At 37.9% G+C, this 16,091-nt stretch overlaps 1 protein-coding gene across 1 annotated transcript; it reads left to right on the top strand.

Annotated features, from left to right (window-relative positions):
• The first annotated feature begins 9,860 nt into the window (after nt 1-9,860).
• On the top strand, nt 9,861-12,019 carry LOC104941665 (ras-related and estrogen-regulated growth inhibitor-like protein). Its single transcript, XM_010766795.1, has 4 exons — nt 9,861-9,978; nt 10,069-10,122; nt 10,211-10,287; nt 10,716-12,019. Exons 1-4 carry the CDS (start codon nt 9,888-9,890, stop codon nt 11,139-11,141), a joined length of 648 nt encoding a protein of 215 aa, XP_010765097.1. The 5' UTR covers nt 9,861-9,887; the 3' UTR covers nt 11,142-12,019.
• The last annotated feature ends 4,072 nt before the right edge of the window (nt 12,020-16,091 follow it).

Here is a 16,091-nt window from a genome sequence, read left to right as displayed (position 1 = left end):
GGCTGTGCGAAGTTGCTGGATATTGGCAGGAACTGGAACACGCTGTCGTATACGCCGATCCAGAGCATCCCAAACATGCTCAATGGGTGACATGTTAGGGTTAGGGTTAGGGTTAAACTGGCCAGCCTAAGGCACACCTGTGCAATGATCATGCTGTCTAATCTTGATATGCCACACCTTTGAGGTGGGATGGATTATCTCGGCAAAGGAGAAGTGCTCACTATCACAGATTTTTTCAGATTTGTGAACAATATTTGAGAGAAATGGTTATTTTGTGTATAGAGAAAATGTTTTAGATCTTTGAGTTCATCTCATGAAAAATGGGAGCAAAAACAAAAGTGTTGCATTTATATTTTTGTTCAGTGTATTTCAGAAATAATCCTTGACGTGGTTTAAACAGGATGGCGTTTTATCACAACCAAATTTAACTTTATCTCAGGTAGAATTCTTATAAGGAATTAGCTCCGCCTCCTCTTCTTTCTTTTTTTTTTCAAGCCAAGGACCCAAGATCCGCGTTTCTCTAACAGGGCTGCAAAAGAGGGGTTTGAGCAGTATGAGGCATGGCTACAATGGGTGGTCTGTTTGGTATTTTGAAAAAAAACCTTCACAGACATGTTTTGTATAGGTATGGCCCTACAATATATTTTTCAAATATAGCATGATAGGTCCACTTTAACTTCCATAGATGAACAGTATCTGGGGTGTAGAAACTGGAATTCTTCTCTGTGTAATTATTGACTTTATGAGCAGTCTGTTTCTTGCAGTGTGTGGTAAGAGCTGTAAAACATTGCTTTCACAGAACCATGATGTCTCTGACTCTTCATAGTTCACTGCACCTTTGGTCCCTCACATGGTTTCACCTGCAGTAAAAAATCCTCAGTACAGTGTGTCCTCCTCTTAACTTCAGCTGTCAGGAGTAGTTTTTGTCTCTGTCTAAAACTTCTAGAACCTTACATTTTTTCTTAACCCGGAGAGGGAACATCTGCAGCTTTTTCCCTTTTTATCTTGAACTCACTGATTCCACAGCAAAGCCTGGTCTTATAGAGTTTGTTTTTTTCTAAGAAAGTCAAATGATTGTTTCACATTCGTCTTTTCCTCTGTCATTAGATCCCGGCATCCATCCCAAAAAGCTTCAGACTTTCTGCTACGCCACAGCGGTTGCCATGGAATTGGTTCGTGCGGATATGGGCAGCGGGAGTTTCTGCTCAGCCTGTGAACTTATCAACAGCTTAATTGGATTGTGAGAGGTGTACCAGCATCCACCAAACTGATTGTAGAGAATACAGTATGTGCTTTGCAAAGTGGGGACTAACAAAAACATAAAATATATAAAAATGTTTTCTTATATTGCGTCCTATTTTATGCTGTTTATTTCTACCTACACTACATTTTGTTGCATCAAACTTTGTAGTAATACCTACTGCTGCGAGTCGTATTCTTTAATTTATTTAACTGAATCGACTGAAGTGTTGTTTATTTATTCAAAAACACACAAAAGGTGCCAGTGTTGTACATTCTTTCTAATTTCTAACGATCTAAGACTGAACCCAGTCCTCTATCAATTCCTGTGCATGTTCAGACAGTGACCCTGTCCTCCTTCACTCTGAGTCCACAGCTGTCAGAGCGATGCACAGCCAGTCTGTCCTCAGGCGCTGCATCACTTAGCCATGCAGTGCCGCTGAGCTGGAATTTTACCTGGAGAGAGCGGCCTCTACAGAGGACAGCACTTATTAAAACTCACAGATACTGTAAAGAAACTTTAGGTGGGAAACTCCCGACATGTTGCCTTGTTGTGTCAAATCTTCCACAGATAATACACAGGATGACTTGCATGGTATTCAGTTTTATTTTGTGCCAAGCAACACAGAAAAGGCAATGTTTTCTACTGCTGCTGGGAGCAACCATGTGAGAAGAAGCCATCTGTGTTAAGTGTTTGATATACCTTTTACTGGATGCACATTGTGACTCTTTATCACCCACAATTCTTCTCTCAATAACAGATCAGAGGTTTTAATCTCTCAGTGCTTACAACCGTGACAAGAGAAAGACTAATTAAGAGGTCGGACTCAAAGAGAAGCCATTTGCCTACCAACATTTTGTGCCATAGTCCATTTGCTTGCAGTGACCAGCAGTAAAGTAACACCTTAAAGTCACTGTTCTCCACAGACAACAGCAGAACTCTTCGGGGCTCATAAATAATAAAATATCACATGGCACTTTTTTCTGATTGTGTCCTGTCTAAATATAGCTTGCTGCTGTCTTTCACATTTTAAACCATTTCATGCTGCGGATCTGCTTTCTATTTTTATACCTATATCAATAGAGAGGGCAGCATGTGGTTTTAAAATAGAGTAATTCTGTCTGCGCTGCTGAGGAGAAAGTTTCAAACATAGCATGTTAACATGGTCCAGTTACCTCCCAGGGGTAAATAAAGCCAAGAGATACATGTTCTTATTTTCAGATGCTTCCTCGCCTCGTGAAGCTTTTATTCACTTATCTTGAGAGGAACCTGAGATATGAAAAACATTTAAGAAAATAGTCACAAAAAAATGCTATGTTATGCTACATATATAAAACAACCTGCGGATGAATGGAGGAAATTGGAAAGCTGCTAAAAGCAGAAAGCTGAGTCTGATGACATCAAAACAAAGATGGAGCAGAAAAGAATCACATTGGGCTTGCTGATTATGGGATTACACATATGTTTTTCAGATACATGGAAACAATGGTAGGACAGAAGAGATCTCCCCTGGAAGTCATCCCACCGTTTTTGACTTTCACATCAGGCTTAATTTGTCTGTCAAAACAATATTTGCAAACAGGAACAACTTGCTCCCAAAGCAAGAAACCAAAGAGCTGAGCCACCATGATGTCATCAACATTTACATCCTGGAGAGAAAGCACTTGCACTTTGTTGACTGAAGTTCAAGTATTTATTAACTTATGAGCCTCATTCTAGATCTAGTGCTTCATAACGATGTGAACCAAAAGTGCAAATGTCCCCTTAAAACACCCTAAAGTACTTTATTTATTGTCGCAGGATAATACCCGTGTTTACTTTACAAATTTAGTGTGTCACAAGTCTGAAGGCAAACAAATCTTAAAAATAACATTCAAAGGCAGTTACAAAGCTGATCATAAGAATGATGGTATCTTGTGAAGTTTACCACAAACAAATATAGTCTTAAGGAGCAAGCACAGGTTTCTGCGTCCTTTTCTTACCACAATTTGCTACAGTTAACCCCTTACTAATGTAGTATGCACTCAGATGGCATGTTTGCAATGTAAAAAATGTTTTATTAGTGTAAATAAAATCATTTTATTTTCTATTTAGGGAATCTTATTGATGGTGGCACTGTATAAACAAGTCTGGATAGGTCAAAACTCCCGCAACACTTGTAGTACCAAAGACAACTTTATTCTCTGAACCACGCTGGTATCAATGAACTTACAGAGAAAAAACACCTATCTGCATCTCCCTGTGGCTCTAATGAGCTTTATATCAAGTTGAAGTTAATTGTTTACTCATTTGTTATTGTTTGTTAGTCTGGCTGCAACTTGTCTTTCTTTGTTCACTCTTAATACTATTATAGATTTGTGTTTTGACCAAAGAGCTTTAAAAACCCCACAGTTCTCTACCTGCTCAGCACCAAAGCAGACAGCTACAGTAAATGACTACCTAGCAGACATAGCATTTAAATTAAGGAGAAGAAAAGAGAACAGCTCTCACCAGCTGCTTCAGAGTACACAGTTAAAGATAGAAAGCTTTGAGTGCGAGAAACAAAATGTTTTGTCATTTGACTTCTTTTAAAATGTGAATGACAGCCGACCTAAAACAATAGCCTAAAACCTAAACCTAAATGAAAGCCTTCTTCAATGGCTCAGCTAAAACTGGTAACTATGAACAGACTCATATCAAATTATGCCTTACTGTACTTACAGAGGAAGTTAAAGCAAAGCATTGTTTATGATGGGTGGGGTTATCCACAAGGTGGGATAAGACAGCCACTCTCATGAGAAACAGCAAGCAGCACATCCCTCTGCAGCAAAGCATGAAACATAACATAGTAACAGCAAAGCAGTTTCTTCATACCTTCCCTCAGCAGATTTCATCGCTCCTTGTGCAAGGAAGATATTTTAGTCGTTGACATTTTGATTGTCAATGTTTGGCATGTGGTTGGCTGATAATTCACGTTGAAAAGCTGACTAATTGGGTACCACATCCAAAAGGCTCTCTGTCACTGGAGGCTGTCCGGAGTTAAGATGATTTCATGCAACGGAAGAGATAATTCACTTGCACATTTTGCTCAGCACAGCACAAGATATTCATGTGACTTTCCAGGCCTCAGCGGTACTCATAGTGTCTCTGCAGTCTCACGAGGTTAATACAACATTTTTACATTTCACATTGTTGTATCACTTTTCAGCACATCTTTTTAAGACTAAATAAGACTAGACTGAAATGTATTTTTCTGAAATGCTGGTTCAAAACATGGTGGAAAAAAAGACCTCGAGTGGAGAGAGGCATACAGTAGGGAGTATTGTTGCTCCAGTTTATCTCAAGCACATTTACATGAAGCAAATGTATGCAAATAAACGGAACGCTTTTAAGTCGCATGAACCACACTCTACAGCATCACAGGAGTTATGAGACTCTTCCCTGAACTGCACAAATGTTAGACTTTATTCTAGCATATCGGAGTCTAATATTTATTTGGTGTTGTGTTTCTGGCCACCAGATACATTTAACATTTGTACTCTTCTTTTAGCTCTGTTTTGGTCTCCACCAACTTCCTAAAGGAATTTCTAACTCTGCACCACTATGTTAACAATTAGCTGTGTCTGTTTGCAGTTTGGTGCCAAGCAAGTAGTGCACATTGGTTTATCAGAACGTTTTTGCTAAAAAAAAAAGACTAAGCTAATGAGAGCCTTGAGAATGATTAAAATAGTGAAGATGCTTGCTTCAAAACAATGAGTTAAAGATGTTAAAGCCGTTTCAATTTTATGTGGACTGTGCATCATCACATGAGAGTTCATCACTTCAAGCGGCCTGCTTCTCAAGAGGATGTTTTTAACTGCTATACGTTACATTGAGTTTTGTTTTTCTTGCTAAACATTGAGCTGTTGAATTTATAATTATTTTCACAAAAAGTTGTTTAGGTGTGGAGAACATTCAGCAGATTTCCTGCCCAGGGGCACAAACTGAGACATGGGAGAGAGGACATAATGTGAAACTCTGAAGAGCCTTCGGGGACCATTACAAACCACTTACCATATTTATACCATGAAATATTCAGGCAGCACTTTTCTCAGTAAGCACACAAGCCATTCTTAAAGTCAAATGCAACCAAATTGAAAGCAACATGTGAACATATGGTCGCTTTACAAACTCAGCCGCAGTGGGACAGCAGGCTTGAAAACATGTTTTTCATTGAGGATGTTGGCAGAGCGGAGTCAGTACTGTATGTGTGCCATTTAATCACAGCTTTTATATGATGAAGGCTGATTCAATTTGATAATATCTGTCGGGACAACAACTCAAACGTGTAATATTTGTCATCAAATGCAAGCTACAAACCGATTTGAGGACATTGTAAAGGCTTAAAGTCATTTAATAACAACTCTTACATCTTTGCTACTTTTAGATTAGAGAGGTCTCTTTCCTCCTCTTTCTCTGCCAATGCTTGCAGGAGGAGAGGAATAATTATTTCAGTCTCTGCATATATGCCCTGGTCTCTTATCCTGTAATTCTAACAGTGCGAGTCTGAAAGCTTCCTTCCTGTCTAGGAAATGACATGCTAATGGCTCTTCCCTCTTCACTAGTCCTGTATCACAGCTGTCTAATGAGAGCATCAGTGTATAAGTGACTGATGATGATGGATGCCTTTTAGCGTTGTCAGCTGCAAGCAACTGATTAGTTCTAAAGAAACTATCCTTTTGCTTTGGACTGAAGTCTCAATCTGTCTGCAGATGTCCAAATATAGATGTATGTTTCCATTTCAGGAATAAAAATACCAAAGTTTTATAAAATGCAGAACAGGAATGCACTTCTTTCTGTTCAGTGTGCACAGATTTAAAGCTGCTCTTATTAATATTTAAGCCTCGATAGTGGTGCACCCTTTTCGAATGTTATCAACCTATTGAACGGCCGTTATCAACCATTATCCTTAACATTAATGGTTAAGACGGGGCAAAATGGGCCAACTGTAGCTGCAACATTGCCGTTTTAAACGCTTAACATCATGAATCTTAAAGACTGAAATAACTGCCTTATTGAATCAAAATGTGTAAGTGCAATGACACTTTTACGTTCATGGTTTGCAGAAGATGAATCCTGAATTTGGTCATCCTCATTTGTGGTTTCGAGTGTGGTTTCTGTATAACTACTGGGTGGAATGATTGTGCTTTAGATATGAATTGTTATCATTCAAGTCATGATGAATGCCAAGCCTCGAAAGATAATTATGATTCAACTGGGAAGTTCCTCTTTGCTTTACTAACTATTTTAAGGCCTTTCAGCTTTTTGTTTTGGTTTTATGGCCTGCTATTTTATGGTTTTGCAGGCATCTGTTTTTAGCCGTAAAGCCATTGCAGCGTTCCTGCTTTGCAACAAAATGTTGACAAACACAGTTGGTGACTCGGTGATAAACATTGTGGAGCAGTTTAACGGGTTGTTGGAGACCAAAGCAGAGCTAAAAGGGAGTGAATACTGGACTTACTCGTCAGGTGACCAGGAACATGGCTCTGAATGACAGCTCATGTTATTTCCGCTGATTGTGTTGCTGTTTGCTGAACGAAAACTTTAACTGACTGCTGTGGTAACCGATTGCTGACTGCTACGCCCCACCCTTAAAATGGCCCTATGGGGCTAACAAATTCGAAACACATTCGAAGACTTTATGAAGTGACAATATGTTCATTTGTAAATGTTTTGAAAACCACTTGCTCTGCTGCTGCACAAATAACATGACTCAATTACTCTCTACTTTTTGCCTGTATGTGCACAAGTGTTTATGACATTCATCAGATACTTCATGCCAAGCAATTGCTTATTGGTTGCAAAGATATCTGTTTGTGGTGACAAGAAAATTCAAAAGATCACGACTGTTAAATGGATACAGCAGCCATTTCTGATGAAACTGATACAGGTAAGAAACCCTAAGCATCATGTGTCTTTTATTAAAAGTACAGTTTTCTTTTTTTTTGGTAATCGCAGCCCTGAAACAGGGAAAAGTTGAATTATCGTACACATACAGTGAGTGTTAGTTAAGTCCGTAAGAAGATTTATTTGCATAAGCACACACAGCTGAAGCAGCTTCCTGTGAAACAGCTTTTGAGGAAAGGAATTTGTTAAGTATAACTACTGTACCTATGAATAATGCAGAGGTTAGTGTCTTTATTCCTTTAATTTATTATAAGAATATGAATTTCAATGTACTTATAAATGTGTTTGGTAATCACCTCAGTACCTTTGGGATTTTAATACGATTAAACCCCAAAATGTCTCTATTTTCAAATTCACCGAGGGATGTAAATGAATTATGAAACATGCAAGATAGAGATGTTTTGCCTCATTAAATCCTTAAAACTCCACTTCTGAAGAGTATTTGATGCTTCATCATTCATTGCACATTCATTTAGGAATCACTTGCTGGAAGCAGTCATTCGGTTTGACAATTTGATGCAGTTCAAGTTCAGTTTGTTTACTGTAACAGTGACGTGTGAGTGACCACATACACCTTTAGCACCAAGGCACATTTCAATAAGTGACAGTAAATACCATTCTAAGAAGCTAAACTCTGTTGCGCTGTTTAATAGAATGTTGTAAGTATTTTTCCTTAAATGGTTATATTGAATTCCCTGGTTTGGTCGCATATTCATTTGTTTTGGAATTGTTTCCCTCTCACTTGTATTCGCTGGCACCAATAACTTTTTTCTCACCACTGTAATATCTCTGCAGCTGCGCACTATGAATTTTCATGAATGTGGCACCTTTCCTGGCCAAGAAACGTAATGTGCTTCTGATGTTTGTGATACATTTCACACAAACGTGTCATGATGATAAAGAAGGTTTAATCAGTAAAATGTGCCCACATTTATTCAAACCATGACTAGGCATTGTGACTTCAGAAGAACAAGCAGTCATGCACTCAACTGGGAATAGTTTAACCCAAGTTAGTTTTTAGGATTATGTGTCAGGTTTTTTATGAAAATGATATTAATTATAGTTGCATTTGTTTAAAATACAAACTTAGACTTGCGTTTCATAAATTAGATTTGGTGTATTACGGCCATAATAGTTGTTATGAGCCAGTGCAACACATGTTTACATCCCTCTTAATGGTAAAAACAGACCTTAGAAAAAACGTTTGTACTTTTTCCATGATATTGGGTTCCCTGTGCATTACCAGTAAGTGCACCAATACATTAGGATAAAGGATGATTACAACAAACATATTTCTACTTTTTAACATATGCTAAATAAGTAATGAGAACATTTATAGTAAAACACACTCAAAGTTGCATTGTTTGCAGTGTCCTCAAACAAAACCTCTGAGGGCTAAGCTCAAGTTGTTGCCACTATTCCACATTATTCACAAAATGTGTGCCTGGAAGAACTTCATAACCATCATATATTAAAAAGAAGCTAGCTACCAGTCTGAAATAATAATCTTACTTACATGAGATAAGAGAGAGGAAATGATATCAGATATGATATGAAGGGTTTCTGGGGTCTGAGTTTATTGCTGCTTTTTATACTACAACAAGACTATGACATTTAAGTAAATGGGATGAAAGTTGTTTCTTCAAATGATACCTGACTTGAACTTCATTGACACACAGTAGTATTTACTTTCGTGCACAGCATTGACATGCATTTGAGAAACCAGGTTACTGGGAGGAATCAGATTAAAACAGTGTTGTCCACAGAGAAGTAGGTAAAGCTGGAGAGGATAAAGACAAATCTCTCTCTAATTCCAGTCAAACAGCCAATTACCTTCTGTGTCTGTTCTGCCAATCTCTGTAGAGCCGGCCTCTTCTGCCTCTTCTGGCTCCAGGAAGCAAAATAAAGTAATCTGTTTTTGGAAGACATTAATTAAATGCTGCCTCCCCCTTGTGGTTGCTGTCAATATTGCAGCAAATGGAAAAGTGTATTTATTTTTACTGGATTAAGGAAGGGCACGTTGAGAAGTCTTAAACTCAAATCAATGAATGCACTGATTATCACTAAGAATATACAGTAGGTATTCATATTTTCTGGTGCCCTTTAAATGTTGTTTACATAATTAAGAAAATGCAGTTTAAAGGTATACTGCTTGATCTGCAAAACAAACTCATTTTGTTTTATATGTGACTTTTCCAGTAATTAATATAGCACAATGTTTACAATGAAAAAAGTTACCCCTTTTCATCAGATTATTTTTTACTGAATTAATAATTTATTGAGTTGGAGCTGATTTCCTATTGTGTAATCTATAAAAATGAAGCACATTTATTGCGCTTATGTCTATGTGTGTGATATGATATATAATTATAATTTGCAAAGTAGATGTCACATACATGTAGGAAAAGATGCAATATTTTCCTTTGACATTGGAGTAGAGTTATAAGGTAGCATGAAATGAGAAAGTCTTCTTGAGAAAATATAGTACATTTTACCTGCTGATTTCCTTGAAATGTGATAAGAAAATCTTATAAAAACTTATAACAACATGTGAGAAAAATATGAATATCTACAGCTACACACAGTCATTCCTTCATTCACCTGTAGAGGGTCCCTTCTACAGACAGGCGCGTGCGCGGGACCACGTGAGGGAATGATTGCTGCTGTTGTTATGGGTAATTTGTTTACCCCGCCCACCTGTGTGTCCTATTATAAAGGCCACATGAGGCTCAGCAGCTCCACACACACAGCTGACTCACTGAAAATGGATGCTAACATTGTAGTAATGGGCACAGAAAGCGTTGGGAAATCAGGTAAAAACATTTCTGTAGCAGAGAAGTAGTTACATATACATGTGTCTGTGGCACATGGGTTAATGTTTGTTGTTTTTTGTTTGATTTAAGCACTGACTGTACGTCTCTTAACTCGGAGATTCATTGGAGAGTATGGAGATATCGGTAAGTGTATCTTTAAATAACATCGTTACATTGATTGCAGCCTTTCAACTTCATCTAACTTTCCATTAACTTAACCTTTGTCTTGCAGAGTCCATCTACAGTCACAGTTTTATGGTAGATGAGAGGAGAACCACCCTCAATATTTGGGATTCACCTTGTTCTGAGGTAAGGAGATATAAATGACTATCTGTCAAATGCTGTCAAATATTTCAGTTCTTAATAATGCTGCTTTAATCTGCTGATAAATTATGCTGGTAGGCCTACTAGTGTTAGAGGAAGTAGTCTACTCCTAAATATCTTTAAATTCAGTAGATTTAGAATGTAAAAATTATTTATTACGAGTAAAGTTCAATTTTCATCAAAAAGTGCCTCAGGTAGCACACGTGTAGCATTTAAGTCCATCACATACAAATATATGATGTATGTTAGTATTACTAATTTAAATAAGATGCAAGATAATCATATAGTTCGTAAAATCAAAAGGTAATTGCAAAAGTAATAATTATAGCTCTACTGCAATTTGTCTAAAAAAATGTATTCAATTATATTTATTGTTGTTTTCACCAATAAAATAAAATGATCTGTTTTCACAGGATTTGTCTGTGGAGACGTCACTCTTTGAAAAGAAAGTCCAATGGGCAGACGGCTTCGTTCTCGTCTACAGCATCTGCGACAGGGCCAGTTTCAACTCTGTCAGCAGGCTCATTCAGACCATCAAGTCCACCAAAGACTACCTGAATGCAGACAAAGCGCCCATAGTGGTTGTGGGTAACAAGAGGGACTTGCACCACAGGAGGACAGTGCTGAGCGAGGAGGCCCGTCTGCTGGCTCTCAACACGGGCTGCCACTTCTGCGAGGTGTCAGCGGCTGAGAACTACCACAGTGTGCTCATGATGTTTCACGGTCTGGTGGGCAGGATAAAGGGCGCAAAGCTGACCACCAAGAGACCTCTGGGGTTCAAGGGCATCGTGAAGAGCATGTCTGCGGTGTTTGCCAGGAGACGGACAGACTCCTTTTAGCAAGACCATAACAGCAGAAGGAGTTTTCTATGAACTGCATGAGAGGGGTCACACATAATGAGGGTTTTTACCTGATGGACATCACAGCCTGTCAGGGAAATATTACCATGTGACTGTGCCAAAGATCAGAATGAAGTCCCCTGAGTCAGAGACAAGGCAGAAAACTCTTCCTGAAAAGAAAAAATGTAGACAAAACAATGTGAAAGAGGTTCTTTGGTGACATGTTTTGAGGTTAGCTGCACTTCAAGGTTGGACTGATGAAACTAAAGTTATTAATTATACAGATACTTGACATTTTATATTCTATCGTGTGCAGCAAGGTATGTGAAGTTTATGAAGGGCTTAACATTTGAAGAAACAATATGTACAATCGCTAAATGTGCCTTTAGTCATGATAATGACCAAAGAGAAATGCTCTTCAATTTACAACAAAAAACGTTTGTATCACTAAAAAAGTGACTGAAAACGTGTCGTGCCTAATTTTGTTACTAATTATTGAAAGTAAATCATACATATTTATATATTCAACTCTTTAAAGCATTAAACATAAAAGTGTTTTTCTTTTTATTTATGAGCTCTCCCATGTTTAAGCCATCTGCTATGGACAATGTGCTGGGATGTGTTTTTTATTTATGCCTTGTTTTATGTATTACAAGGATTTTAAATAAAGCATAAAAAGCGATTTTCATTTGTGTTTACTCTAGAATTCCAATGTTTGTTTTCCAGTAACATGATTAAACAGTCAGTTGATCCACATTAGGAAAAACCTTGTGCCCTATAAGGAGTGGGTCAATTCTCCAAACGGATGCTGTAAAACATATAAACTTGATAAATGATCTTCCTTCTGCCCCAGTCAAACTTAAATCGAGACTTCAAGCTCTATTTAAATATAAGGAATTTCTCTGTAGATCTAGGAGAACATTTCCCATACATGAAAAATTCCTCTAACTTGTGGCTGGCCTGCCCCAGCAAACTCGGTCTGACCCAAAACATTAGGCGGCAGACATTTCTATTCTTCTTATCCTCTCTTTGACCTCTGTCGTTCTGTGTCAGGAACATGTCTATCCACCATGTGCGGCTATTACGGCTATCCATGGGAGGGCAAATGGCAGGTAAGCTGGTGCCAGCTCCCCCCTTTAGTTCTTCAGTGTGAGGAATCTGACAGGAACAAGGCACAGGTTAACTCAGAAAGACTGGGGTGGTCTGGACCATGCAGCTCCTTGTCACAGCCTCTGGTCACTTCACAGCATGACACAGAATCAACCGCAACCCCTACAAGAGCTGCTTTCAAATGCAATCATATAGTCTTTTAGCCAATATAGTCTATTTTTAAAGATTCCTGAGCACTGAATAGTGGCTTGTTTGAAATGCTGGAGCTAAGATTTAAGACTTCGATTGAAAAAGCATCTGCTCACTTGGAACTATGAAATACATATTTAATGGAGGAAACTTTCCGTCATTTACGCATTGATGCTTGAAGAAGATCTCCCTTTGAAACAGCCTGTTTTCAATTAAAAAGACCACGGAAGTCAAAGAGACTTATAACAAATCTGCTCAAAAACAATTTGAAAATGGATGTTTAGTTGTCTGTTTATTTCCTCTGTCTGTTCAGTAGCAGGCGCATGTGTTTTGTCACATCTGAGAACTCCTCCTTAAATGTTTGGATCACTGCAGGAGAGCAAGCTGCTGGGGAGCAACTGGTTCAAAGTCTGCTGAGGTGTAACTGTTCTGAGACTAATACTAAGTTGCTGTTTGGATAAATATGTTCTGTCTGCTATTTTATAAATAAATAAATCATATCCAAAACAAATGTTCCACCCAGAAGCATCATTTGTGTTTACAACACAAAAGTAAATTGAATCCCAGGAGTGTATCAGCTCCTGACATGAGTGCATCAAACACTATGACACATTCAAAATAGCATAATGGGACTCTCACATCTAGTCAAACATTAACCAAACAACTAGACCCTGACTGGATGCTTTAAGCCAAAGTCACTTATTGGAAGAAGGAGGTGAGTAATCAAGGAAGAACAGTATCCCAGAAAATCTAAACAATGTTTGATGATATGGAATCAAGAACGTTTGACAACAGCTGAACTATATTAAAACATCTATTTACAAAAGATAATCTGGTTTGCTCATTACATTTGCGCATTTAACAGGTAACTTTAAATGAATCTGACATTAAATATAAATATACCAAAATTCAATAGTTTTTTTGGTAGAAATTAGCTGACACATGCATCATTGTCTCTTAGCTTCCGGTCACAATTTTAACCTCAACTGAATGCTGTTTCCTCTGTCAGTTCCCAACTTTATTTTGAACAGTTGTTGTACCAGGCTTCTAGGAAAACGCCATATGTTGGTAGCTCACTATCTTTTATTGGAAGAAATTGATCAGAATGTAATGTAAGAACCAACAGCATGTAATGTCTCCTGTTTCAGCCGAGGCAGGCTCATACCTGGACTCTTACCTTGTGGCATTACAGGCTTTTTCAACCTGACAATGACTTTCAATTTCCTAATACCGGATTTAAACAGGGGGTCAGGAATGTGAGCACTGAAAGACGGAGATGCTCAATGAGCCTTTTCGTTAACAAGATTTATAAAGAAATGTGTTAACTGTTGAAGAATGCCAACTATCCTGCATATGCCCTTTCGCCTTCGCTAAGCTCCCCTGCAAAGACTTAAGGACCCCCTGCAGCGCTCTACAGTTTTCCAAATAAAGTCCTGGTGTGTGCACACAGCAATGATAATTCAACCCCCGGCGCTGAAAGTTGTGAAGGTTCAAAGTTCAATAGCACTTTGTACTTTTTATTGGCTTATCTTACTTATTAAACAGCACACTTGCACACAGTTAGGGGTCTAAAACCTGTTGAACATAAATACCATACTCAAGATTGCTTTTTCTCAACTATTTTATTTACCATTCTTCCATTTTCTATTTGTCACTAAAGCAAGAAAGGCAGGGGCTCATTGATGTGTATATACAGTATGTGTATGAGAACAGTCAGGATTAAAGGCACAACAGTAATTCAGCTGTCTGCCTGTTGACATGAATATTGCAGGATTTTAGAAAGCTCTTGTGACATTTATCATAAAGAAACTTGTCAGACTTCTTTTCTGTCTTAGAACCTCCACTCTTGATCTCTGAGGCTTTCCATTTTCACAATCATTGAAAAGGATAAGAAACTCACATCATTTCTCACATTGATGAGAAATGAATAGTGGAATAGTTGGAGCAATATATACATAAGGTTCAGCATCTGAATGCATCATAATAACATGATCCCGCAGATCAAAAGATAATTTGCTTATTTGAGCCTTTAATAACCAGATTCACCACTGAGAGCAGGGTAGTCGTGTCTGGAGGGCTGAGCTGAAGATAATGCTTTGAGCTAATATTAAATGGATGATTGACTTGGGAAAACATTTCTTCTTACAGGAAGGGTTAATGTGGGGATCAGGTGAGACAGAGCTTTGCGTGTGAGCTGGTAAATAAAATCAGTCATGGTGTTGAGTAACTTGAGTAATGTAATGGATGTTGGGATATTGACCCGGTTTCCCCTGCAGCAGGCCGTATAGCAGGTGTCACACAGAGGCTAACATAACACTGGGCGTACTGATGTTTTAACTGATTAAATGGTTAAACTGGTTAAATGTGTATTAAGGTGGTGTTTTTCTAATAAATAACTATTGTCTCCTTTATTATTTACCTGTGACGCCCTCTGAATAATTCACATTGCTAAAAGATAAAACCACATTTTATTAACACAAATTAAGGCCGTAACTATAACAACTGTCAAACTACACTGAAGAAACTGAAGAATTGACTTAAATGTTTTTGCTCAGTATTTTCAGTACACTAAAACAGTTAACTTAAAAGTAATCAAATACATAATTTGTGTTTTTTATGCTTTCCACTTCAAATAAATCCATTCAGATTAATTTAATGAAGGTTATTAACTGACACCAATAACGCCTAACCCTATATTTTGGGTACAATGTGTGTTACATGATGCCTCCCTTATAAATTCCTACTAAACCTTATAGATGCTGGATTCAGTTAAACCCAAATAGAATATCAAATAAAATGTGTGAAAGCCCACAGTACATGTGTTTTCCTGATGTTCAGCAGTGATAGATTTCAAATGGATATACATTTACATAATACTGGTCTAATTTAGATTAATTTTGAATGACTTAAAAAATACATTTCTTTGATCGGGCAAATGCAATCTCTTTAGAGAATGTGTAAAAACATGTTGTTGGATTTTGAAAAAACAGATTAAATAAAGGTACCAAAACCATTTTCCAACTAGTTATCAATGAAAATAGCTTGTTTTTTACAAAATCAGACACTTAGAAGGTAGGACCCAATTGCACGACCCGGGAGACAGAGGTAAAGTATTTGTAAGATACTTTATTTGTTCATGAACAGCAAAAAATGATCAACAAAAAATGGTCTCTACAAAAACGGAGAACAAAAATAAAAATGCTCATGTAGTGAGGATCAAACTTATCAAGACCTTAAAAGAGCATAGACCTGACTGTGGCAAGAGACAAGAGTAAAGCACTGACCATGGCAATAGACAAAAACGAACTGACGAGGAACACAGGGAGACAGGGGAATTTAAACACATGATAATGAGAAACAGGTGTGACCAATCAGGGGCGGGACTGACGCTGATGAGCACAGGGTGAAAACAATCAGGAAGCCTGGAATGAGAGATAAAAGGTGAGTGAAAAAACAAACATAAAATAATATGAACCTGAACCTCTCTAGCATTTCTGTCGGTGCACAACATTGTTTTACATGATATCCAGTTTACATGCAACATGCTTCACACAGCGGGATCATAACGTGTCCTCCATGTATGCACATACATCTCGACAGCTTTGGCTGACTGCCAGGCTGAACTCACTGCAGGGGTCCTATGTTGTGTAA

Source organism: Notothenia coriiceps, unplaced genomic scaffold (genome assembly GCF_000735185.1).
Source record: "Notothenia coriiceps isolate Sejong01 unplaced genomic scaffold, NC01 NC01_scaffold00003685, whole genome shotgun sequence".
Classification (NCBI taxonomy): domain Eukaryota; kingdom Metazoa; phylum Chordata; class Actinopteri; order Perciformes; family Nototheniidae; genus Notothenia; species Notothenia coriiceps.
The sequence above is the reverse complement of the archived record's forward strand: the minus strand, read 5'-3'. Positions and strand labels throughout refer to the sequence as shown.

Coding starts and splice junctions, on each gene's coding strand:
- LOC104941665 (XM_010766795.1), top strand. CDS start 9,888: ATGAGGCTCAGCAGCTCCACACACACAGCTGACTCACTGAAAATGGAT. Junction 10,123..10,210: donor TGGAGAGTATGGAGATATCG/GTAAGTGTATCT, acceptor TTTGTCTTGCAG/AGTCCATCTACAGTCACAGT. Junction 10,288..10,715: donor GGGATTCACCTTGTTCTGAG/GTAAGGAGATAT, acceptor CTGTTTTCACAG/GATTTGTCTGTGGAGACGTC.